Source organism: Rhipicephalus microplus, chromosome 10, assembly GCF_043290135.1.
Source record: "Rhipicephalus microplus isolate Deutch F79 chromosome 10, USDA_Rmic, whole genome shotgun sequence".
NCBI lineage: Eukaryota > Metazoa > Arthropoda > Arachnida > Ixodida > Ixodidae > Rhipicephalus > Rhipicephalus microplus.
In genome coordinates, this window is record NC_134709.1 from 31,927,584 (window position 1) to 31,954,969 (window position 27,386).

Sequence of the window (27,386 nt, forward strand, 5' to 3'; positions counted from 1 at the left end):
TGCCTTACACCCTTCTTGATTGGTATTCTGTTGCTTTCTTTATGAAGCACTATGGTAGCAGTTGATCCCCTGTAGATTTCTTCCAGAATGTTTATATATACTTCATCTACGCCCTGATTCCGCAGTGTCTGCATGACGGCTGATATTTCTACTGAATCAAACGCCTTCTCGTAATCTATGAAGGCTATGTATAGTGGTTGGTTATATTCTGAGCATTGCTCTATTACCTGATTTATAGTATGAATGTGGTCGATTGTTGAGTAGCCTGTTCGAAATCCTGCTTGTTCTGTTGGTTGATTTAATTCTAATGATTTCTTAACTCTGTTAGCAATTACCTTTGTAAATAGCTTGTATACTACAGAGAGCAAGCTGATCGGCCTGCAATTCTTCAAGTCCTTGTCATCTCCTTTCTTATGTATTAAGATGATGTTAGCGTTCTTCCAAGACTCTGGTACCCTTCCCGTCAGGAGACACCTCGTAAACAGGGTGGCTAGTTTACTAACACAATCTGTCCTCCATCTTTCAGCAGGTCTGATGTTACCTGATCCTCACCGGCAGCTTTGCCTCTTTGCATGCTCTCCAAAGCTTTTCTGACTTCTTCTATCATTACTGGTGGGGTGTCATCTGGGTTACTGCTAGTTCTTATAGTATTAAGGTCGTGGTTGTCTCGGCTACTGTACAGATCTCTGTAAGACTCCTCCGCTATTTTAACTATCCTATCCATATTGGTAGTTATTTTGCCTTCTTTGTCCCTTAGTGCATACATCCGACTTTTGCCTATCCCAAGTTTCCTCTTCACTGCTTTGACGCTTCCTCCGTTTCCTCATATATATATATATGTATATATATAAGGGAGAGAAGTGTATACCTAAGGGCTCGTATTTCCGTGGTTTAACACAATATTAATGAGATATAACAGACAGTAATGCCAAGGAATGTATAGGGGAAGTTATTAGAACCAATGGAATGTAAATAAGAAGAAAGAAAAGTGGATGAAAAAATTACCAGCTGTGAGCAGGAATCGAACCCACAACCTTCGAATAACGCGTTCGATGCTCTAACCACTGAGCTATCACAGTGGCCGTCCCTCCATCCTCTTGTTGGGGTTTATATGTGAATTTAGAAGTAGGAGGCACATATATATATATATATATATATATATACATATATATATATACACGTTAAACCTTGCACAATATGTCACACGTCCTCACTTAAGGGGGGACATGGGACCCGATAGTGCAATATGTTAGTATTAGGCCTAAAAACATAATTTTTTGGGGGAATATTCAGCTTTGTACACTGATTGAAAATATGTAATTACATTTTCTTTACATCATTCCAAAAAAAAGTTACAACTATTCTTATTTTATAAATTTGGGATGTGACTTTCATTTAAAGTAATGCATCAAAAGAGCTATAATTGAACCTGTATATTGTTGAATATTCAAATAGTGCAAATATGCAATTTCATGCTAGTTCCTAAATTTTACCAAAAGTTATGAAGTTTTTATATTGCAGTCTCCTAGCTCTAAATTTTCACTGGTGATTTCTCGAAAATTGCAAAAATTTACAAAGTCCTTAAACATTTTATCAAAGTTTTCTTGCATACTTGAATAACCTAGCATTCAAACCAAAAAAAGATAAAAAAATCTAATCATTATTAGCGACACAGTGCTCATCCCTAAATTCAAAACATGCAAAAATCTGTATTTGAGAAAAACGAAAAAAACTGAAAAAGTTGGGAAAATGAAAATTTCATGCATGAAAGCCACAGCACTTGTATTCACAATCAATCAGAAAGCCCCAGCGGAGTAGTCTGAAGCAGGCTTTTGCTTGTGCTTCTTTGCGACTGCCTGGAACGCCTCTGAAGATGCACGTTTTCTCTCCGAGCCGACAGCCCGGCGAAAGTCTTTCTCAACTGCCCGCTGGTTACCTGCGCATGTTTAATCTAGGTGCATTTCACACAAAATAAGCGAACTAGATTTCTTGTTCCCTATTTTGAAATGCATAAGAGCAGCTGCCATGGCAGTCTCAACGGCAAACAATGACGCGTTTTTGTCCTTCAGTGAGAGGCTCCAAATGACCGAATGCAAGGCCTCATTCGCATTCTGCGTCTTCCCCTGGTGCATCTCTGCAGGAGCTTCTTGTCGGACAAGCGTTCATAAACAGGATGCAGTGCATTGCTCACAGCCTCTGGCAAATTGTACTTGCTTTTTGGGATGGGCTCATTCCTTGCCATGGCTGCATTATGCTTGCACCTAGACTCGGGGCCGTGTGGACAGAAATTGTGGTGTAATTTCTCGTCAGTGGATGTCACATGATGATACATAGCCCACACAGCCTTGTGCATCTCATCCACATTCCCAGAATGGAATTTCAAAGCCCAGCCGTAATAACTCGTCAATTTTGTGATGAGGTCACCCGTGTGGTGGCCCTTGCCACTGATGCGCTCGTTGCTGTCTCCTTGGTGCTTCTGCACAAGGTTCCGAAGCGCAGTTCCCATGCGCTTCTGCACATGGTTTGAGCAGTCTTCTTTTTCAACATTTATGAAGCCGTACACCTTAGCTTCTTTGACAGCACTGTACGACCGGCTGTCACCATCAAAAAGCATGGTGGTGTACCTGAGGCCATAAAGCGAAAGGGACCGCTGAAATAAAATCATTGCTGCCTCTACTTCCATTTAGCCAGCCTTGCATGAGGTATTTTTCAGGCATGAATGTTTGGCTTTCCATTCAGAGTATTCCGGGCTCTCGGGTTTCGGACCACATTCCCAGCCGAGGCAAAAATTAGAAAGCACAACATAGTCTAGCAGATATCCTGAAAAAACTTCTATCACAGTAGCTATTCCAATGAGAAAGGTGTGTCCTCTAGTGTGCCAGCTTCCATCAAAAGAGACGGCAATATTTCCGGGGTGGCCGAAATTGAGGCTCTTGTAGAGGCACTTTACCACTGTGGCACACTTATTCAAACGTTCAGCACAAGCTCTCGTTGCTGCTAACTGAAGCTTCATTTTCAAGTACTCTCGGTATGTTTTCGTGTGAAGGCCCCGATGTGAAACACCGATAGCAGCAAAGATGTCATTCAGAGCTGTCTGACAATTCCCAGTGCTCTGAACCGCACGCGCAGTGCAAACGTTGATTTCGAACGGGTTGCAGTTATTGCTGCCACCACCCCGCCGTGAGCTCCATTTCGAACCAACTTCTCCGCAGTTGCTGCAGTGAAGTTTCAGATTAACGGCTACACCGTACTCACGTGCGTCGCAGTCGATGGTCAACTGACCACAGCACACTCGGCAAGCAAAATGTTCGTTTGGTAAACTGTTCACCATGTCGATGTCAACCGTAATATACGTCGGGGTCGACGAACTTTCGGTGCCGTGCTGACTCGCGAGAACACTGATTTTGCGATCGGTTGCCGAGACCGAAGAAAGTTTCACGGCTTTTTGCTGGGCGCGACGCTAAATGAGTTCTCAGTCAGCCGATGTCAAAAATGTCGTGTCTATCCTCGCAGCTCGATCGCGCATACTTGAAGTACTGCAGGCAGCGGTCGCAGTCACCGCCACGCTTTCTCCGGCTGCGAGATCTGTTGCAGCAGCATTCTCTGCTGTCTTAATCACAAGCAGTGGCGTTGTTTCCTGGCGTCTTGTTGAAGTATCACCGCAATCAGCTGATTCCGACGCCTCGCAATCGCTTGTGTAGCAACGCCACTTCGTCGCGGAATCTGTTGCGCTCTTCCGCCGAGATCTGCAGATATCGTTGTCGGCAGTTGGGATGATTTATGGCATTCTGAGCGCGTGTCGCCGCTGGTAGAAATTGTAGCGATCGAAGGCTGTCTTTGTGTCAGGCTGCTGCATCGCGGCGACTGCCGGTCTTCTGTCCCTCTCGGCTCTGCCGAGGTAGCCTGCGCTGGCTGCGATGACTCCTTGGGTTGCCCAGCACATTTTTTCCGTCGCTTGCCGAATTTGTGAAGTGTGCGGAATTTTCGAGCACGGTTTGGCATCTCGATTTTGATCGCAAAACTCCAAAACTTTCGAAATGGTGGTGACAACGGGCGTGTTTGTGGCCGCACGCGCATGATCACCTGTGTTGTCAGTCCCCGCGCTCCAATCACAAGCCGCTGTTCACTCATGTGACTGCTATGAACCAATGATACCGTACCGTTTTGTCGCTTGTTTTTGCCTGATAACGCAGACTGGCTGCAGCATTGAAGGTTCATTCCTGGCGGGAAAGCGAGCTCAACATAAGCCCTTTCAAACGAGACTAAGATGGCCGCGATGCGATGAGTGGTTGGCGCGATCCGAACAACGCAAAAGGGGGCTGTTTTCGGCGATTTCGTAAGCGAAACCAAGTGCTGGGATGAATAAACGCGACATTTTTTGGCTCAACGACGCGTCATTATGAGTTCATTTTTTGCTGGCAGGTGCGGGATGATATGAAGAGAACGAAAATCACCAAAATGAAAAATCAATTTTTTTGGCTTTTTTGGCGGTTTTTTTTCGTCGCCAAGACCCATGTCCCCCCTTAAAGGGACACTAAAGTCAAATAACAATTTACATCAGACTGAAAGCTCAATGTATGGCAACATCTAGAACGACAATATTATCAACAGCAGTGCCCTACTTACCGAGAAATTCAGCTACCAAATACACAAGAATACATGTGCCACAGTACGACATTCTCAAAATTATCCTATGATGTCAGACGAACCGCCCATAATTTATCACTAGTAATCGATCGAGCTGCACTAAATAAAGAACCTTCGGTGCATCAAGAGGCGCAATAAAATGCTGCTTGTTCGTTTTTGTTTGATTAAGGGAAAAAAGAACCGCCAGATGTTACTATGGGGAATGGCACAAGTGGTTTGAAAATTCAATTTTCGCATAGTAAAACTGGAATGATGGTGCCATCTAGCGGGGCCCAGTTGAGCGATAACATGTCTGCCATCTCTGAGCCAATGGCAGAAAATTGATCAATGGCCGTTGTTGCTGCTGTGGCTCCCGCAGCTTTCGTTCTGCTTCTACTAGTATTGGCGGCCACGCAGTAAAGCCGAGCAACATTGTGCACGGCAATTAACAGTGATGTTAGTCAGTCCGCTTTCAGAGGCAGGTAATTTGAAGTGCGCTAGCTTGATACGGGCCACTAAATGCGATCTCATTTAAAAATAAGCCTTTCCTTGGCACAAAAGTAACACTGCGAGGTTTCTAGACCACTATTTCAACAATCAACGTCGACTTAATAGCTGTCTTCAGTGTCCCTTTAAGATGCTGTAATGCTGCGACAGACTGTTGCTGCTTCCACCTCCTAGATGCTCAGAACAGAACTGCTTGGCACAAGCCAGTGTTGCTGCCAATCCCCTCTGATCTTTCAGACATCCACTTTGTGCAAGAAAAAGTGTTCAGACAAAGAATACTATGCGAGGAGGTATATAAAAAAAGATTAAAGTCTGGAGTTTTTGTTAGCCAAAAGCATGAGCAGGTATGCCTAGGGCAGACAGGAATTTGGAATGTACATTAATGAACGAAAACAAGATAACTGTGCAGCCATCAATGTGCAAGCCGCAAGAGGGGAATGTGGTTAGTGTCGCTAATGCCTATGCCTTCTAGCATTGACAGACATGCACACTCTACACACTACTAAGTGATAAAGACAGGACAAATTTACAACACCTTGATGGGGCACATTATGACCTATATATTACTCGCCTGTCGTCGGCCTGTCTCTCGTCCCTCCTTTCACCAACATTGCATGTCCATTATACAATGAACCTTTTCGACAAGACCTAGCTCCCTTGCCACCACATGCTGTGATGAGCTACGCATATCCATCCTGCTGGATGAAAACCACGTGCTCTGATAGCACTTTGTGGGTGGCATGACTGACAACTGCCCCCAAGAGAGACGCAATGCCTGTGCACTCTTTCAATAGGAGAGACGAGACAGGGAAGAGGAAGATGTGAGTGGAACAAGATAGGAAAATGAAGGGGGAAAAAATGATGAAGGCTTAGACAAAAAGTAAGTTAAAGACATGAAAAAAAATTGATCCACAATTCAATCATTCACAATTCATGGCAAGAGCTATGAATTGTGAATCGCTTCGATAGATAGCATATGTATAAAACACTTCACTCACATTCACGTGCTTCTTCTGAATTTCCTCGATGGTCTTCAGGTTTCTGTTCTCAAGCTCTCTGCTTAGCAGGTAAAGGCTTTTCTGCATGTTTGTATAATCACAGATCAGTAACCAGTGAGCACTCGCAAACTTTGGCATGAAACAATTTCTAAGAGCACCAAAGTCCTGACTCCAGCAATACTGAGCAGCAAGAGAAATAAATCCCTCAGCCCATCTTGCAAAATGAGAAAGCAGAGACGGGTGGCTCACACAGAATTGAAACTTTCACGGACAATCCACCATTCAGCCACTTTTTAATATGAAAAGCTGCTGAGAAAAAGAAAATGCCAGGCCTGCACAGAAGGCACAGCACAGTAACAGCTAAAACGGGAAGAGTGGCTTTTTTAAAATGTTTTTTAACACTCTTGGGGAAACTATTACAGGTAGACTTGCATGACACCCACTACGCCATAAAACCATTTTTTTTTTTGTAGTGGGAAAGCATCCACTCATCCTTCATTCTTTGGAAAAGCGTGGCACCCGCTACAGATTTGTATGACGTACAGTTTGCTGACACTGTGAACGACGACGATGAAGAATTATGCCTGAAGCTTTTGTAATGGGTTGGAGCATTCAACAACCCACTCGTTACATCATTCGCATTGGGTGACGTCTAGTTGTTACTTTACTAAACTAAGACACTTTATTACACGTTATTGCTATTCCTTAAGCGACATAAAGACTGCACAAAGTCCGTTTGCAACAAAGTCAAGCACTGGCATAGGTTAGTAATAGAGTGCTGGACAGAGTGACCAAGTTCGATTCGGCCTTCAGCGTTTTTCATTTATTTTGCATTTTATACTTCACACAACAGTGCTTAAAGAGAGCAGCGGCGGCGGTCAACTACAGCACCAGAATCGGCTGTCGTGATCTTATGACCACTTTCGCTGTAATAAACACGTGTTGATGTACACTTTCGAAATTCCAACCTCCTCATATTTCTCCCAAGAGATAATATCTAGCATGAAATGTTAAAAGTGACACCCTTTGGGCTTTCGAAATGTTTTTGGCACATGATGTTAGCAAAAGTACAGCAGAGATCTGTCCACAAAAAAGCGAATACTGGGGCATCACGTCTATAGCCTAGCTTGCACCGACGTATGGCTGCCTCCGTGCCCTTATTCTGGAGACAGACAAGCAAAGCCAATTTATATAAAACGAAACCGCATTGCTGGACCAATGGGGTGGTAGCATCACACTCAATTTCAGTGCACTCACCTTCAAAAACACACGGTCACATGGCTCAGTCATTCAGTATTTCAAATTTTGCAAAACTAAAAGAGCACAACCTAAGTCTACCCAAAATGCAATGAACCAAAATGTTTCAATGGATGAATGCAGTGCTCACAGTTATTGCAGTAAGGACTGGACAGAGGGTTCTTTCGATAAGCCACTCGAAAGCAGCGCCATTTTTTTCTACTAGTGACAAATGAACATTTATTTGCACTATGTAAATTACCTGAGAAATTATAAAAGAAAATTTTAACTTAGAACAGGGTTTGTACAGGTTTTCGACGTGAAAACTTCAAGGATATTCAAGCACTTTCTAGGACCTGTTGTAGGTTTTTCACGGTCTCAAAGCGGCACGCAAACTTGGAATTTTTTGGAATTTGGCTTGTTTTATCCTTATGTAAATGGACATCATTAATTAAGTGGACATCACACTTATAAAAAAAAACATTTAGTAGTCTTTGATATGTTCTCAAGAGCCCAAGACGCACTGAATGTTTACAATAGTGGTTGAGTTTATAAGAATTAGAGATGGCATTCGTTGCTATGGCACACCGACAGACAGACAGATTTTTTTCCCCCAAAACGACCATGTGCGCTCGTGGTAAATTACTGTTCATGAACTGGGGAGTTTGTCAGATCGACAGCAATCTACCACACTAAGGAGGTTGAAATGCTAACCTGGGAGTGCACTGCTCGAGAAATTCAAAAATTTTCAACGGCTTTGAAAAGCAGTTTTTCTAATTCACGGGTTTCAGGGATTTCAAGGACCTGTACACACCCTGTTAGAAGAATGACATCCACACATGCCTTGTTCCAATGAAAAAGTATATCTACTGTAGTGAAGAGGAATGCCCACTACTGCAGCGACATCGACACGTTGGCCCGAGGCACGAGCTGAGACTGCCTGGTTGCTGCTGCGACGCTGCCCGTATACTCGGCCTGCTCTTGCTGCTTCGGTACCGACGCTGCTACCGCTGTTTACCTTGCATTTACATTATATTTTGGTGGAGAGTGCTGCGGTCTTCCCCAGTCCTGGAACTTCGTAGCCGAAAGCTGCCGTCCGTCATGCCTGACGACGCTGTCTTCACACCCCCACTGGCTTCGTCACGCAGGGGCTGTCCCGGTGCCCAGCTTTTGCGAGAACCAGACATCTTCAGCGGCACCGATGAGAAAGACGTTGAGGATTGGCTGGAATCTTATGAACGAGTCAGTGCTACTAACAAATGGGACGATCCCGCGAAGCTTGGTACCGTGATGTTTTATTTACCGGATGTTGCCAAGCTATGGTACAGAAACCATGAGGCGGATTTCCCCACTTGGACGGCCTTCAAAGCCTGCATCACAGATGTTTTTGGACGCGCTGGTGTGCGGAAACTTCGCGCAGAACAACGTCTACAAAGCCGGTCCCAACAAACTGGTGAAACATTCACTAGCTACATCGAGGACGTCCTCGACCTCTGCCGGCGTGTCGACCCGAAGATGGCGGAAACTGACAAGGTACAACACATCATGAAAGGCATTACCGACGACGCCTTTCAAATGCTGCTCTCGAAGAACCCTGTCACTGTCTCTGAGCTCATCGAGTTGTGTCAGAGTTTCGACGAGCTCCGACGACAGCGTCTCCTCACGCGACGCCCTAACGTCGCGGATGACACACTCTCAAGCCTAACCACCACCTCTGACCTTGAGTTTCTGCTATCGCAGATGAAGAAGTTTGTTCGTGCTGAAGTCGCTCGTCAGCTATCGCTGCTATCGACAGTCGGCCAACCACAGTCACCTCTTCCAGCAAACCTTCGCCAGGCCATCCAGGAGCAAGTTTGCGCGGCTCTGCCATCTGCCCGTGACGCTTCATCGTTGCTGACCCCCGTTGCCTGTGCCGAGGTAACTGCACCTCTAAGCTATGCTGAAGTGGCCGCTCGACCACCTCTTAAGACTTTTACGTCACTGCCATCAGCCATGCCACCACGACCTACTCCGCGGTTCGCTCAGCCAAGGTCTCTCCAGAGTAGTGGACAATGGCGTACAGTCGACAATCGGCCAATATGCTTTGCCTGTGGCCTACCTGGCCACATAGCGCGATACTGACGTCGACACGTCCCTATCTACCACCACCAGAGCTACCACCAGAGCTTCGAACCTGCCCCTTATGTGTCACCGCGCCCATCGTTCACAGGATCTCAGCCTCCTGACCAGATGTCATCGTACGCCGACTACCGCCCTCCAGTTAACCGTCGGTCACCATCACTTCGACGCCGCTCGCCATCCCCGATGCGCCGTCGTCCATCGCCGGAGCGGGAAAACTGATTGCCGCAGTTCCAGAGGCAGGAACTGCGTCGTCCGCGAAGAGACCAAGGCCTCTCTCTTCCCCAACGAATGTTCTCGACGTATATGTGGACGGCGTCGCTGCACTCGCTCTTGTCGACACTGGTGCCGCAGTTTCAGTGATCAGTGCCAGACTCTGCCGCTTGCTCAAAAAAGTTATGACGCCAATAGCAAGTATATCACTTTGTACAGCCAGCGCAGAGCACGTCACGCCAGCCGCTGCCTGTACTGCTCGAATGGCGATTGATGGCCTCATCTATGTCGTCGAATTACTAGTTTTAGATTCCTGTTCCCATGATGTCATTTTGGGTTGGGACTTTCTTTCGGCTAATAAGGCCGTCATCGACTGCTCTCGCGCTGAGGTTGAATTTGAAGTGTTTGGCGACGCTCCGTTAAATGATGCACTTGAAACCGGGGACAAACTATTTGTTGCTGAAGACGTCATCATACCGCCGCACTCTTTCGCCCTTACCATGGTATCCTGCAACTCGCTCGCCGAGTCGAGTGCCCTTTTCACGCCATCTGCCCTTTTCGTTCGCCGCAAGTGTTCGCCGCTACCTTATGCCCTTCTAGAACTTCATGACGGCGTCAGCAGACTGCTCATCTCGAACCTCTTGTCATGTCCTGTAACACTACTTCGGGGTGAGTGCGTCGGGCGGGTTTACAGTCTCGACCTTTCTGCAATTTTTGACATGTCGACTGGTCCTTCCGCCAAACACGAAGTCGCCGGAGTGACTTGTGCCTCTTCGCCGCAGACTACTAGGCCTGACGTACTCAGCAGCTCCATCGCCGACACGTTAACCATTTCGCAACGTGCTCAGCTGCTACGACTGCTGGAGAAGTTCCGTTCTTCCTTTGACTGCCAGCATACTACCCTTGGCCGCACGTCCGCTGTGTGTCACTGCATCGATACGGGTACCAATGCGCCATTGCGTCAAAGACCTTATCGCGTGTCCGCAGCCGAGCGCCAGGTTATCGATGACCAAGTAGCTGACATGCTCAAGCGTGGCGTCATCCAGCCTTCGAATAGCCCCTGGGCATCTCCAGTCGTTCTCGTTAAGAAGAAGGATGGGTCAATTCGCTTCTGTGTTGACTACCGTCGTCTTAACAAAATAACTCGAAAAGACGTTTATCCCTTACCGACAATCGACGATGCCCTTGACTGCCTCCAAGGTGCGGAGTACTTCTCTTCTATTGACCTACGGAGTGGCTACTGGCAAGTCCCTCTGGCCCCTGAATATCAGCCTAAGACGGCCTTTGTCACACCTGATGGCCTTTACGAATTCTGTGTCATGCCTTTTGGTCTTTGCAACGCCCCCGCAACATTCGAGCGGATGATGGACAATCTTTTGCGTGGGCTGAAGTGGAAAATATGCTTGTGCTACTTGGATGACGTAGTTATATTTTCACCAGATTTTCCAACGCATCTCCGCAGGGTAGATAAAATACTGCAGTGCCTAACTGACGCTGGCCTTCAGCTCAACCTGAAGAAATGCCGCTTCGGCGCAAATCAGCTCACCATCCTCGGCCATGTTGTCTCTAAAGACGGAATCCTTCCTGACACTGCCAAGCTTCGGGCAGTTGCAGAGTTTCCTAAACCTGCGTCTCTGAAGGATCTGCGCAGCTTTCTTAGCCTCTGCTCCTATTTCCGTCGCTTTATTCGGAATTTTGCGATGATCACCGCCCCCCTGACTGAACTTCTGCGCAGTGACTCGAAGTTACGCTTGGTCACCCGCCTGTGACGATGCTTTCGAAAAGTTGCGCTACCTGTTAACCTCGCCGCCAATCTTGCGTCACTTTGACCCGACTGCTCCGATTGAGGTGCACACCGATGCAAGCGGTGTTGGACTCGGCGCCGTTCTCGCGCAGCGCAAAGTGGGATTCCAGGAGTACGTAGTCGCTTACGCAAGCCGTACCCTCACCAAAGCAGAGAAGAATTATTCTGTAACAGAGAAGGAGTGTCTGGCAATTATTTGGGCTCTAGGTAAATTTAGACCATACCTATATGGTCACCCCTTCGACGTAGTCACCGATCACCATGCGCTTTGCTGGTTATCCACATTGAAAGACCCCTCCCGCCGTTTAGCTCGCTGGGCTTTGCGGTTGCAAGAGTTCGACATGCGTGTTGTCTACAGGTCTGGTCGACGTCACACTGATGCCGACGCCCTATCACGTTCACCTGTGTCCTCCGAAAGCTCTGCATGTCTATCTGCCGTGGACGAAATGGTGTCGTTCCCAGAAAACTGCGACATGGCGTCTGAGCAACGTAAGGATGACTGGATCAGCACTCTTCTGCGATTCCTTTCAGACCCATCGACTTCTCCATCTTCTCGAACGTTGCGCCGTCAAGCGGCTCACTTTGAGGTCCGCGATGGCCTCCTTTATCGCAGGAACTACAAGTCCGACGGCCGAAAGTGGTTACTCGTCATACCTCGCCATCTTCGTGCTGCAATATGTTCAGCTTTCCACACTGACCCTCAGTGCGCACATGCGGGCGTCTTCAAAACATACGCTCGGCTTTCCTCCCGGTTTTATTGGCGAGGCATGTACACCTTTGTGCGCAAATACATTCAGTCATGCCCTCAGTGCCAATGACGCAAAGCTCTCCCTCATCATGCCTCTGGTCCGATCCAGCCGATCCCTTGCCCAGCCAGCCCTTTCGACCGCGTTGGAATTGATCTGTATGGGCCTCTACCATTCACGGCTTCCGGAAACAGTTGGATCGTTGTCGTTGTCGACTACTTGACGCGATATGCGGAAACAGCCGCTTTGCCTGCTGCCACAGCACGGGACGTCTCATCTTTTCTTCTGCGGAACTTCATTCTGCGTCACAACGCACCACGTGAACTTCTCAGCGACAGAGGACGTGTATTCCTCTTTGAAGTCGTCAACGCACTCCTTGCCGAATGCCGTATCATTCACCGGACTACCACCGCCTACCATCCGCAGACGAATGGATTGACGGAAAGATTCAACCGTACCCTAGGGGATATGATATCAAAGTATGTTGCCTCAGACCACCCCGACTAGGACCTCACTCTGCCTTTTGTGACGTACACCTACAATAATGCTCCACAAGCGACTACGGGCTTTTCACCATTTTTCCTGTTATATGGCAGAGACCCTTCCACCACACTACATACCATTCTGCCCTACCACCCCGATTCCTCCGAGTCTACGCCCATCTCTGAAGCTGCCCGCCGTGCCGAGGAATGCCGTAAGCTCGCCCAGTCGTTCACAACAATCGACTAATGGAGACAAAAATCTCGGCGTGACGATAACCACCCGTACCCCAGCTTTGTTCCGGACACTCTTGTGTGGCTTTGGGTTCCCGCTGTGCCTACAGGGCTTTCCTCGAAGTTTTTTTCAAAATACCAGGGACCCTACCGCATTGTCTCGCAGACTTCACCAGTTAACTACATCGTCGAACCCGTTACGCCATCCACAGACCAGCGCTTTCGGGGACGTGAAATTGTTCACGTACAGCGGCTGAAACCTTATTACGACCCGCTCGTACTCTGTTCACCGTGAGTCGCCAGGATGGCTCCTTTTCCGACGGGGGACGAAATGTAGTGAAGAGGAATGCCCACTACTGCAGCGACATCGACACGTGGGCGCGAGGCACGAGCTAGGACTGCCTGATTGCTGCTGCGACGCTGCCCGTATACTCGGCCTGCTCTTGCTGCTTCGGTACCGACGCCGCTACCGCTGTTTACCTTGCATTTACATTATACTACATATTGTACAGATTATGTTGTACAAATACGTTCATTTCTGTTTATACGATATATATTATTGGCCGAATCGCTCTTCGCTTCGAACTTAAAGCTCACTATTCTCACATCCCTAGGTTTGTTATGCAAAATCATCTGGGATTTTATGGCCCAAAACCACAATATGATAGTGAGAGACGCCGTAGTCGAGGGCTTTTGGAAACTTCTACCACCTGGTGTTTTTTAACGTGCACTGACACAGCATAGCACACTGGCCTCGAACATTTCACCTCCATCGAAATGCGACCACCATAAACGGGATCGAACCCGTGACCTCTGGATTAGCAGCCAAATACAGCACTCGCGACAATTTAAACTTTCGGTTAATTCAAATAAAATTAAATTTTTTGGTTGGCCCTGTAATCTCAATTTTTCAATGCATTTAAAGGCCTCTTAATTCAAACTCCGCCACTCGTTTGATTAATTCCTTTTGCGGTTCCATACCACAAAATAACCGTTTTCCCACTACTAAATATTTGCATGCTTATATAATCCTAACAGTTTAAAAATGAAAAATAAGCGCCTCAGGCCTTGAAGACCTGAGGCGCTTGTAAACATATGTTTGAAACGAAGCACACGCATGGTAAACCGTGATGCTTCTCAACTGGTATAAAGAGCTTTGTGCTGAAGGCACATATAGCAAAGAAGCAGTTAGCAATTCAAGATTTTTTTAAAAGGTGTGATCAACAATAAATGGCCGATAAACTTGTGGACCTTACACCTCTGCTTTCTGTTCATTTCATGCGGTTAGGTTTTGCAATCGCTTGAAAAATTTTTAAATCTGATAAAATCAATGCCTAATCATAATGTGTGATGTCACTTCACCCACAGTCATGCTGCATCTGAAAACTTCTGATAATTCAAACAAAAATTCAGATGTCCCTTCGAGTTCAAATTAACGAGAGTTGACTGCATTAGTTAAAATCAAACCTCTGAATTGATAAACGCGATGCAAGAGAATTTATTGACTAATAGGAGAGCTGAATTGTTTCAACATCTCGATACCTTTCAGTGCACACTCATACCACCATATAATGAAGCCGGACATAATGGAATATCGGTTATAATGAAGTAAATAAAAAACAGTCTTGCAATGAATATAATGTCGGAAATATACCCGTATAACAAATTTTCGGATATAAAGAACTTATTTTCAAGCAGGGTGCAACTTTGTTTTATGAGGCTTGTATGTTGTTCAATTTTCTAAATAAAAACAATTTAACTTTAGATAACGTCAGCTCAGCAGAAAATCAAGAACATTTCAAAGTTAAACCTAATGAAGCATGCTTAGCTACGATTTCAATACACAAGTTTCACTGAGGCAATGAGTGGAGACTATGGAAGGTGCCCGGGGTAAAATAGCTGAATTACGTATACATGCAATTACATCCGACACGAAAATAAGTTCGTTATACCCGACAATTCGTTATAAAGATGTTTGTAACACCACAGCCATTGCAAGACTGTGTCATTTACTTCGTAATAACCAACATTTCATTATACCCGGGTTCGTTATATTGAGGTTGGAGTGTACACGCACCACACGACTGGGCCGCTATCATGTGATTATGGGGGACTGCGTAGGTAAGGCTCCGGTAATTTCGACCTCGGGGTTTTTTGTTGTTGTTGTTGTTTTTTGTTAACGTGCGCCAAATCTAACCCAAGCTCACAGACCTCAAGCATTTTGGCCACCGAGGCCGGTATTCAACCCTGCGCGACTTGCGGGTCAGCATCCGAGTGCCTTAGCCACTAGACCACCGTGGCGGGTTTCAATAGCATTAATGGGCATTACAATATTCCTGCTTTATGTCGGTTCCTCGTGTGCCACTCAGTTACAAAAGCCGACGCAACAGCCGTTTGTTAAGTTACAGAGAATGACTTATGAGCATGGCCGGTGGCGGCGGCCCGCAATTGCACACACATCTTCGCGTAAAAGTTGGCGCGCCCGTGCCTGTGCGCCCCAGCGAAGGAACAGAGCAAGCTCTCTGCCAGAGAACAACAGACGTTATATTGTCACGCACCTTCGAAGTTTGCCGCCAGGATAATATAACGCGCTGCATAAGCCTTTAACTGTAACTTGGAAAGATGGAAATCGCCTGTAGTTTGTTATAAGTTGTGTTGTGGAACGACAAGTTTTCGCCATCGGCCTTTGCTCACAGTTGATAGCAAGCTGGCAATGGCTTCCGTCGCTAGCTCACTGCTGCTCAAAGATCTCTACAATGGGTCCTTCGAAGGAACAACAGGCGTTCACTGAAGTTACTTTACTTTTGCCTGTTAGGAGTTTAAATTCTCATTGTCATATGACGAATTAAAAAAACTGCCGCAACCTCAAGGGGACACAATTCAGTATCAGCGAAGATTACTCTAAACGAGTAGTTGAAATCAGAAAACAACTATGGATTTCATCAGCGGATGAAAGAGCAAAGGGAGCAAAGGTTAAACTAATCATCGATAAATTGAAAGTAAACAACGTTCTCTATGGCTGGAATGAGGTTACCAACGAGCGATTCAGGTATGCTAGCCCAGGTATTACCAGCTCTGACTGACGCCAATCGAGACCGACCGCATCTGTTAAGGTTATTAATGTAAACGCCAGAAGTTTGCTGAATAAAGCTGATGCAGTTGAAGCCGCAATCCTGGAGCATGAACCGGATATAATGGTCGTAACAGAGACTTGGTTACACACGGATGTAGCAGATTTTGAAGTAACACCTACAGGTTACACAATTGTTAGAAAAGACCGGCAAGGAAGAGGTGGTGGAGTTGCGTTTCTTATTAAAGACAACATTAGGTTTTCAGTGTTGGATGATAAATATGACATAGAAATGTTGTGGATTAGGTGTGGGTTCAGCGAGCGAACTGTGTATATTGGAGGGATTTATAGAGCGCCAAATTCCTCTCTTGATATAATCGCAAAGCTAAGAAATTTTATGGATTCTAATTTTAGTCTCCAAGATAACGTATTATTATTAGGGGACTTCAATCTTCCGGATATTAATTGGCTATCCCAGTCTCCTGGATCGGAACAGGTTGCAAGTGCTGAGCAACTACTGGAGCTGGCATTCTGCTATGGGCTAACGCAAACTGTCACTGAACTTACTCGGATAGGGACTACAAGGTCATCTATCCTTGATTTGGTTTTTGTGTCCCCAAAGCTGTTGCCGTTACTCAGCCGTTGTGAAGTTGTAGAAGGCCTATCCGACCACAGAATGGTAGTAACTCACCTAGCATTGTCCCCAGACACCTTGGGTAAACCCACACTTAGCACTGTATTGAATTTTATGGCGGCTGATGATGTGTCTATTCTGGACTATCTTGAAAGGTCCTTTGATGAATTTCAGGTCCTTTACAACACTGACTGCAGCACTGATAGGCTATGGCATTTCTTTTCAACTGTTGTAGGGAAGTGCATAGACAGCTATGTACCTAGGATTAGAAAACGCATTTGTAAAACCAATCCCTGGATCACCAGAGAAATCATTCACACAAAAAGAAAACTAAAACGGAAACAGAAATCTTGTGCAAAAAATTGTACCCCTGAAGGAACAGCTTGCATTTCTTCAATGAGACAAGAACTGAAACGTCTGATCAAGCAGTCCAAGGATCGGTTTTTCAATGTGACATTGACGAAATACTTGAAGGAAGCCCCCTCAAGGTTTTGGCGCTTTGTAACTCCCCCAGCAAGCTCTCCGAGGCCACCTGAAATTACTCAACAACGTGTTGATGATTTCAATTCTTTTTTTGCTTCTGTGTTTACTCATGATAATGGCATTTTGCCCGAGTTTTCTACGTCACCATTGCAGCGGCCGATCGATGATGTGGTAATTAGCGAAGAGGGTGTCCTAAATCTTTTACTTAATATAAATACAAGAAAAACCCCCGGCCCTGATGGTATACCAAACGAATTTCTGTACAGATACGCTGAATGGGCGGCTCGCTTCCTTACAAAAATATTTCAGTCGTCCCTGCGCAGTGGCTCTTTCCCACTAGCGTGGAAGCAGGCTAAAATTACCCCTGTTCACAAAAGTGGCTCCTCTCGAGACGAGCGCAACTACCGTCCTATTTCGCTTATCAGTACATGTTCAAAGATACTCGAGCACATTATTAACAAACACTTGATGTCCTATCTTGATACGCACAATCTATTATCTTCGAAGCAGCATGGCTTCCGCCGAGGCTTATCTACAACAACTCAGTTAATCGGATTTGTTCATGATCTTTCAAAAACAATCAATTTGCGTGGTCAAACTGATGTGGTATATTTGGATTTCGCAAAGGCATTTGATAAAGTGTCGCACTCAAAGCTCCTGTTTAAAATTGACAAAACGTTTCAAAATAGTCACTTGACAAAATGGTTTTCATCCTATCTCAGCTGCCGTCAGCAGTTTGTTCAAATAAAAAATAAACAGTCTAGAGCAGTTGCAGTGAATTCTGGAGTTCCCCAGGGGAGCGTGCTGGGTCCCCTTTTATTTTTGTTATATATAAATGACCTACCAAACTGCGTTACGGTCCCGATAAGGTTGTTTGCCGATGACTGTGTTGTTTATAGTAGAATCGAGACTGAACATGACCAAGTTAATCTAAACAACAATCTTCAAAGAATAAAGGATTGGTGCGAAGAATGGCAAATGAGTTTGAACACAGAAAAAACAGTCTTTATGACTATAACTAGAAAGAAAGCACCTCTAGATTACAACTACCAGATTGGCAATGCTTTCCTCAAGCGTGTACAAAACTATAAATATCTTGGGTTATGGTTCACGCCCGACCTCCGGTGGAACACTCATATTGATAATGTATGCTCCAGGGCTACCAAGGCATTGTATAGCCTTAGACGTAACCTTTATACCGCCCCATCTGATATAAAGTGTCTTGCTTACAAAACTCTTGTCAGACCCATTATCGAATATTCTAAAATTGTCTGGGACCCTTACACAAAGACAAACTGCAATAAAATAACAAAAATACAGCGACTTGGTGCGAGATTTATTTTTAATAAATATAGCCGACATCATTCTCCTACTGAACTCTGTAAAAAAGCTGGACTGGATAGTCCTGAACTTAGGACGAGGATTGAGCGTCTGAAATTCCTCTTCCAGTTAATTCATAATCAATTTAAACTAAACTATTCAGATTACTTCCAGGTCAACACACAAGAACACTCCAGACATCGCCATAATATGTATATACCACCCCTAGTCCCACGTAACGATTGCTTTAAGTTCAGTTACTTTCCACGTGCTATTGAAGATTGGAATATGCTGCCAGAGTCTATAATTGGTTGTTCCTCGCTTACATCATTTGAACAGAATCTAAAACGTTTATTTTCCGAATAACAGTGACATATGTTTTTTTTGCGTGTGTGTGTACTTTTTGTTGGTTGCATGATCCTGCAGTAGTTGTCTTTCAAATCTTCAGCGCGGTACAAAAGTGCCGCCTCAAATGCGTCATGTGCTGTTCTGCGCGTATGTATTGCATCGTATGTGTGTTCCATTTATGTATGTTATGTATAACTTCGAGTTGCTGGTCACAATAGTACCGAGAAATTATCTCGAGACCTGTACGGTACTTCTTTTTTGCAAATAATTGTTTGTACTTCCACCCTGTAACGGCCCACTTCTGGGCTAACAGTATAAATAAATGAAATGAAAATGAAATGAATTATTTGACATGCAGTAAATGATCCAGCTTTAGCAATTTTCTTGGGCAGTTGACTGTCCACAAGCTACTTTTACCCCCGAAATATACATGTGCCCATCATAGGGAACATTTTGACAACTATAAAGATTACTAATGCATGCTGCGAAAACGTGAAATTTCAAGACATAAAAAGCACGCATTTCAAGGGAATCGAAGTATCAGCTGAAGAGACTGCACTTACAATGTCTTCCTTCAACTCTTTTTTCAGCTGTTTCTGTTGATGGAGACTCTGCCTCTGGTGCTCTATCTGATCGTGAATCCCATCCCTGAGTAACAGCATTACTTCTTTAAAACAAGGCTTCTCAAATGTCCACTCTGCACTCGGCCTCTTTGGTCTGCAAGAGATGTGAATCCTCTATGTTATGAGCCCAGTTGCCAAATAAAGCAAGTAGGAAATCATATAGGAAAGCATGAGGAAATAGGGAAACATATTCCTCCGTTTGTTACAACCAGATGAAGCCAACAGACAATGAGGCCAGAGAAAAACATGCGGGACATCAACAGCCCTTTTCAATTGCAGATGAAAGCCAGAAAGAAAAGCAGGAACTTAGGTTTACTAGGCGTGTTCGCCACCAACTTGAAACGAGAAGTGGCACAGCGGTCAGTGCATCAGGCTTCTGCACTGGAAAGTTGTGGAGTCAAAGACTTGGATTCACCGGTCAGGCATCCGAGTTAAAGAAATTCAAAGAAAAAAAGAAAGCATGTGAGCTTCCTATGAGTGTTCTTTAACGTAACACGGAAATTTTGTGCGTCGATTCTAGATGGATCCCAGCATAAAACACTTGAATGCACGCACAAAATGAAGCTTTGCTCTGCAACTGTCGTTGCCAGGGTGTGGTTGAGTCTTGCGAACACGTGTTGTGATGGCTTGGTGATTAGGATGCTTCACTACACTCAAACCTCGTTATACCGTAACGGGATGTAACAAAATAATGGATATAAAAAAGTAAATGAAATTCACCTTGAAAGCTCCATTGAGAACCATGCATTTTAAACTTCGTTTTAACGAAGTAAATGTGACCGGTAAATGAACATAACAAACTAAATTAGTCTATCAAATAGTCTATAAAAAAAACCGACCGTAGTGCGTTGAGTATACCGTTTTTTGCGGAGTTTGACGCTCGTTTGGCACAACTCTTTCAAAACGCCGACCTTACAGCCACGCCCCGCGCGGCCGAGAGAGCCGTTCTTCTAGCACAGCCAGCGGAGAGGATTGAGGAAGCGCTCAGTGGGTCACATGATTGAGAAGCGGCACCGCGGTGCAAAGCAATTCCTCTCTCACGACGGCAATGAATGCGTCTCCGCTGCTACATGGTTGCTACCCTCTGCACCGAGAAAAAAGAACTCTCCGCGACAGCCTTTTTTTTTTTTTTCCTCTCTCTCCACACGCGGGCCTTGAAAGGAGAAGGGTTTTTATGTGCAGAGACGGAAAAGAGAGAACCGTAGCACAGGCACGTCGCATGTCGGCATTTGAGAGAAAGCAAACAATCCGCCACAGTCTTTTCTTCCCTTTTCTTCTTTTCCTTCTTCGCGCGCAGTGTTGAGAGGTGCCGCTGCGGGATTGGGCATGGCGCTGAGAGCATTTTCGGAGCGCGGTATGTTCGAATTAACCATCGCAAGTGCTTGCGCGTACAAACTACAGGGCGTTTTCGCTCATTGCAATACACATGACGCTTTGACGGGACCTCAGCATGAGCTCGAATTACTCGAAAGTTCGAATTAATGAGATTCGACCGAGATTATTTTGCGCGACACGCGTGGTCGCGTCGCGGTACATCAAACCGCGAGGCGGTCTCCTTCTTTGCATGCTTATAGGTGTGCAGCCATCTGAGCATACATTACCACAAACTGTTATAATCGATATAATGAAGTAATGGATATAACGAAATAATTGTGGCTCTTCTTCAACTTCGTTATAACGAGGTTTGGGTGTACATACTGAGCCAGGAGACAAGAATCTCTGTGCCAGGTGCTGAATTTCGACGGAGGCGGTACGCAAGGATGCCTGTGTGTTGCGTAACATCAATCACCATCAAGAAACCCTGTGCAGACAAAATTAACCACTGTCCTCTCCTACGTTGTCACAGGCAAATGGTTTTGTAGTGTTGAGCACCATGAATCAATGCTCAGAAGTTTGCAGTGCAGCAATCCCATTTAAATGAACTCACTGCTGCAAAGAGTGACCACTTGGTAGTAGTGCACGGAAACTTCCCAGCCCGCTGCAGTGAGTGAAGTGCGCTTTCATGCAACGCCAATGCAGTAGGCTTTCATGGAACACAATAGCGATGGGCTCAAACACTACATGCGCTCAAGAGCGTTTCACAGCAGAGCAAGCCCAGCACGCTCTTGCCGTTTGGGAGGCCACGAAGCGCCCCCTTCAAGCCTCCGCGCGTCGTGCCACTTCGCTTCGAATCGCAGTCACGCTGCACGTGCTGGTGCTAAACAGAGTGGCCACAGAGCACAGAGAGTGGCCAAAGTGCACAGGTTGGCGGCGTTTTCCGACCACGATGAAGAAGTGTTGCAGGGGCCATTTAAGGTGCATGAAATTGCGTGCACAAGTGTTCTGCATTTCTTTTTCCCACAAAAATGCCACAGTCATGGTAGGAATTGAACCTGTGACCCCAAGTCTGGCAGTGCATTCTCCTCTGGCAGTACATTATTAAATATATGCGGTATCACTCGTACAGTTACCACTGATTCACTAACATGCACATCCACATACATATTTTTTACTTCATTTTCAGAAAACCATTTTCTGAGAAAATCCCTAGACATATAATTCGGCTGCTGCATAATCACGACCTGTTCTGCTACTAGTCTGTGCAGTTGAACACAAAGAAGACATTAGCAGCGATGGAAGAGATCAACTTTTGGAGCAGATTCTGGAGCAGAAAAAATGCTAGCTTGGAGCAGGTATTAATGTTTTCAGAGCAGATGGCAAAATATTCCAAACAACTCCTTTGAGTTTATTATATTACTTGAGCCTCTTATAAATAATATTAGTACATATTAAACATATTGCAGATACAATAATTGCATCAAATTATAAGAAACATTTAGCAAATGGATGCTCACTGGACTCGAAGTAAAATGAGAAACATATTTAAAATATCAGCGGGCATGGCATAAATTATATAAAAGCATCAAAGCTGAGCACCAAACTACAAAAGTACCCACAATAACATGTAATTATTGTCAAAGAGGAGCTTATAAGCGGTACAAGATCGAAGCAATAAATTATTTTAACATTTTGCCAAAACAGCCAGCATTGAAATTTTCATAAATGAAAAGCTAGATGAACTACTCACTTGAAATGCTCATTCATGTGGAATAACAAGGTCAAAGCTGACAAAGTGCTAAGCAATAAATCAATAAATCACACATCAAAGTCATCACAGCAGTTAGTGATCGGTATGATATCAAACTAACCTCACATGTCACCATAATAGTCTACTTGTAAGGTACAAATATATATATAGATGATGCCGGTACATGCAGCATTGTCAATGTGCTGGTAGTGTACAGCATGCACACCAGCTGCATATTTACTAGCAAGTATTACGCATTGGAGCAGCACTTTTGTTACCGCATTAGCAATGGCATTATGAGTAGGCTTGTGCGAATAGTGAATTTTAGCTTCGAATCGCATTCAAAGCAAATAGTGATTTTGGTCGTACAATTTCGAATCGAATTTGACTAGAATATATGTTGTGCAAAAAACTAACCTGCACCATATATATATTATTCAACAAGACCTCTATGCAAGAGCTTTATTTTTTTCCATTCAAAAAAAGTTTGAGAAAAACTTTGAGAAGTAGCACGATTTGACTTTCAATAGGATGCAAGTGATAACCTGTAAAATACGTAATATTATTCATTACAGCTAGAGTGTATAAGCCAGCAAAACAAGCTTTTAAGATTAGAAAATGATCAATCGAATTAAGGATAATATTGAGGGGAGAAGCGGCAGGGACCGACGCGTACGATGGTAGCGGCAACCTCATGTTTATTTAAAGGAATCCTGCAACAGTTTTTCAAGTTGTCATGGAATGTATTCACCAAAGAAGATTATTAACTTATGAATTAACCACTGCAAAAATTTTTCGAATCTGTCCAGCGTGAGCAGAGGCACAAAGATTAGCTACATCCTGCAATTGCATTCTCTCTTCTTGTCCAGACGAAAGAGCTAGAAGCAAAGCAGCAAGGAATAGCATAGGGAAGGAAAATACGTCACTTGCGTGTTGTGACCCTGAGCACTCTTTCTCTCTCTTTTCTTTTTTACTTTGAATTCACGAATTTTCAGTGCAATCATGCATGTACGCAGGGACATGTCGCGGCCACACGCAGCGGCTCCAGTAACGACCGAGTGCCCCGTGCTCAAATCAGCGGATAGCTGTTACAATCGCTGTGACGAGCATTTTTTGACACTGTGGCGCCATTTGCCGAGAGAATAGAGCAATTTTTATCTGGCGTTGAGAATCTACTGTGCATTTCAGGTCACGTGCTGCGCCATAATACCTAGCTCGCGTGTTCTTGGTAGCCTCGACTACCGATCGACAGCGTTTGCTGACCATGCTCAAAAAGTGTTGCAGGGCCCCTTTTAAATTTGAAGTAGGGCTTCGCGGCAAAGCAAATTTCTCTTAAATAGGTGTTTTCGCGGCTTATCCTTGCTATACTGCAGTGAAGCCACCTTTACAAGCAGTTACATGCGGTTTAGCACACATTTATTTGTTCATGTCGAATACTTCGAAATGTTCAATCATTTAAATTCCAATCGAAGCGAATTCGAATACTCTACTATTCGTTCGAATATTCGAAGCATTCGAATATTCACACAAGCTTAATTATGAGGCACTGAACAGGAGTTAAACGTCTCCTCACCTTGCTTTTGCATTTGCATTTGCGCTGCAGGAAGCCTGAAGTGTTTCGACAAGTTTCATCCAGTACTGCAGAGATGAATGCATCGACACTTCAAGCAAATGAAAAACTGAATGTGAAAATTTTTGGAAACAAATGACAGCGATACAGGACAAATTACGGGAAACTTTGAGACAAACTAGTCTACTACGGAAGTCAAATGCGATATTGCTGCATAGTGTGTGAGCATGAATCACTAACAAATACTTGGAAAATGTGGCAGAAGTCCAAAATACTTGTAAACGTGTTCAATACATATACATAAGAAAATTTCGTTGCGTACACTGTTGACACGTGGCACCTTTGTCTGAACTTGCGGCAACAAGTTGCAGTAGAAGAAAGCTTTTTTTTTTTCATTTCTTATTTGTATTCCATATCTTAAAGCCATTTTTTTTCTTTAAACACGACTAGTACGTTGTAACACACCTGGCAGTGCACCACATATTTAATGTGGCAGTTGAGCATTTGTATCACACTAGCAGCATGTTTTTTTTTTAAACTTTAATTCTCTTTACCATTGCTTCAAATCAAATATTTACCGATAACTTCCCTCTATGCTTTCCTTTCCTTCACTATCTGTTTGATTGTTACAGTCAGAACAATAAGCTATATACAAGTTGTGCAAGATTGATGGAAGAGATACTTCTTCGCTATTATGGTGTTACTTCTAATAGCAGAAATGAAAACCTAAGAGAAAGGGATAGACAAGGCATTATACATGTACTAGTACTACCCATATAAGAACAACAATAGGTAAATTTGCAACAACCTAATTACACCACACACTGAAAAAATAAGCAGTTTTTTTAAGGCAAGACTCAAAGAAAGCTAAATTTAAAACAAAGTACCACAAGCTTATTATTTTCACTTAACAGCTTCAATGGTTCTCATATGCGACTAACATTGTGCAACTAACAGTGTGACCAACAACAAATGTTTAACAAACTGTGAAACACTTCATAACACATCTAGAAGATTGATTCAACTTATATCAGCCAAACTGGACACTCACTTTAGTGCACTGTTCCACGGGATTTTCCGATTTCATATTGCCGCCTTTTTTGTTCTTCCGAAACACTTTCCTGTAAGAGTAAACACATGAATGACCTCTTTATAGATATTGATTGCTATTTCATAATTATCAGGTTTATATAGAGGTTGAATTATATTACAGACATTGACAAGAGAGAGAAAAAACTTTTCACACGATAGAGTTGAAAAGCTCGTGTCGTAGAAATACCGATGTCCGTGTCGTTGGTTGAGAGCAAGAAATCATCTTTGCGTGACCGAAAAATTGAGAAAGATGCAAATAAAATAAATAAGACATTCCGAGTCTGAGTGGGATTGATACCGGGTCGTTTGCGTGCCAAGCGGGTGTTCTGCCACGCATCCACGCCTCTGCTTGTGAATACAGTCAGAAAATAAAAAAAAAATTCATGCTTTACAGACACATGTGTCCTGTACACGTGCTTCACTATAAAACATGAAATATTGCCGTAATAATGCGTGGTACAAACGTGCATTGTCATCCGGCATCAGAACATGGGATTATCACAATGATTTCATAGTTTAAAGCCAGTTACTCACTACAAAAGGCACACATGCTACTACATCCTTACTGCCACGTAGAGGAGGGTGCATAGCAAGTTGGAGATTTCATACACCGAGTGTTTGAAGTACGCACTAGGAACAGATTATCCCAACGGCGTTCAACTATTGATGGAGAAGCTTAAGGACCCCCCCCCCCCCCTTCCCCCTTTAAAGTTTCATGTACCTGCATGGCTTTGTGGTATATTACTGGGCTGCCACGGAGAGAGCCCAGGTTCGAACCCTGTTCTATCCAGGCTATTTTTTCTTACTCATTTTTAAAAATTTTCGGGAACTAGTGGTGGCAGACTACTATGGCACCAAAAAAGGGTTGCGATTTCGTACAGCTATCGCTGTGAAAGTAGGAACTAGAATAATGCTTACCGAAATTCTGCAAAGTCCCTATGAAACTGGTCTACAGTATTCTCGAGTGCAATAAGGGTTTCGTCCTGGAATATAGCACAGCACGCCAACTTTCAAGTGTCAGGTCACACGAACTACAGCAACAGGCAAGACTGTATTAGTGCCCACAAAACTGCCCCAACAGTAGCTGTACTAAAGAGTGTTCATAGAAATGCTTTCCTTAATTTTTAATTTTCTGCTTTCCGCTATGCTGTGAACAATCATGGCAGGCAACTTCGATTGCTTGAGCAAGCAAGTAATCATTTAGTGCAACGAGGTTCAGTTGATGTGGTAACCCTTTATCTTAAAAAAAAAAAGAAAGAAAACACCTTGAACAGAAGGAGCAAAATGAAAACACAGACAACGGTTTATACCCTCATCTCTTTCTATTCTTCCACCTAAGTATTAATAGACCGCAACAAGGTTTGATGTGATGACCCTTTATCTCTCTTAAAAAGAAAGAAAGGAGCAAAATAACACAAAATACATATCCTTTATGCCTGTTTGGAATGTTTTTTTTTTCTTTAAGGCAGGGAGGATTCTACTGTGATGTGTAAGTAAATCATTTTTCGTACCTTAATTACTGCAGAAGCAAATGCCATTATTTTCAGGGTAATACGTCCCTACTATATCACTATGAATAAATTGCCCCAGCTATTCTGAACTCTTCGTCTTAAGACAAGTAAAAACAAATGAATGGTAATATACAAGCCTAAGCTACATAATTAGTTAACTGTGTTTTTTTAATAAAGAAATGCACACACACAAAAAAACACAGGACAAGTGCTTGTCCCTGTGTTCCTTTATGTTTCTTCATGCGCTAAAACCACAGTTACACCATGCATAACCAACCAAGCCATGTTTAAATTCTGTCAGCTAATTAAAATGGCAAAATAGGTTACGAATGATATACACTCGAACTTCATTGGAAAAAAGTTGCAACTTATGCAAAAGCAAGTTTGTTATATCCAAAAACTCGTTATAAAGACATAGTCTTAACACTATATCTATTGCAAGACTATTTTTCATACTATACTTTAACCATACTATAACCGACATTTCGTTATATCGAGATTTGAGTTTCTACTAAGTACATGAAGCCGCAACAGTAGTGTAGTTCTTATCCTTCACAAAATTACTGGATTGTCGCGCTATGGGCCCTCGTGATGAAAGTTTGATTAAATCCATGAGTGATATTTCAAACAGATGTGTCTAATGTCATCATACCGTAAAATAGTAAATGATGATGATGATGTGTGGCGCTTTATGGCGCAAGGACCAA

The 27,386-nt window shown here is 44.1% G+C and overlaps 1 protein-coding gene across 3 annotated transcripts in view; it reads right to left on the minus strand.

The window, feature by feature from the left end:
• LOC119180908 (uncharacterized) overlaps positions 1 to 27,386 on the minus strand; it is a 72,355-nt gene that overhangs the window by 11,588 nt on the left and 33,381 nt on the right. For all 3 annotated transcript variants that reach the window (XM_075875380.1, XM_075875378.1, XM_075875381.1), the window contains exons 10-14: positions 26,087 to 26,151; positions 25,128 to 25,197; positions 24,080 to 24,144; positions 19,380 to 19,533; positions 6,132 to 6,212 (exon numbers count right to left, since the gene is read on the minus strand). In XM_075875380.1, coding sequence (XP_075731495.1) covers positions 6,132 to 6,212; positions 19,380 to 19,533; positions 24,080 to 24,144; positions 25,128 to 25,197; positions 26,087 to 26,151 — 435 coding nt within the window. The remainder of the gene's footprint in view (positions 1 to 6,131; positions 6,213 to 19,379; positions 19,534 to 24,079; positions 24,145 to 25,127; positions 25,198 to 26,086; positions 26,152 to 27,386) is intronic.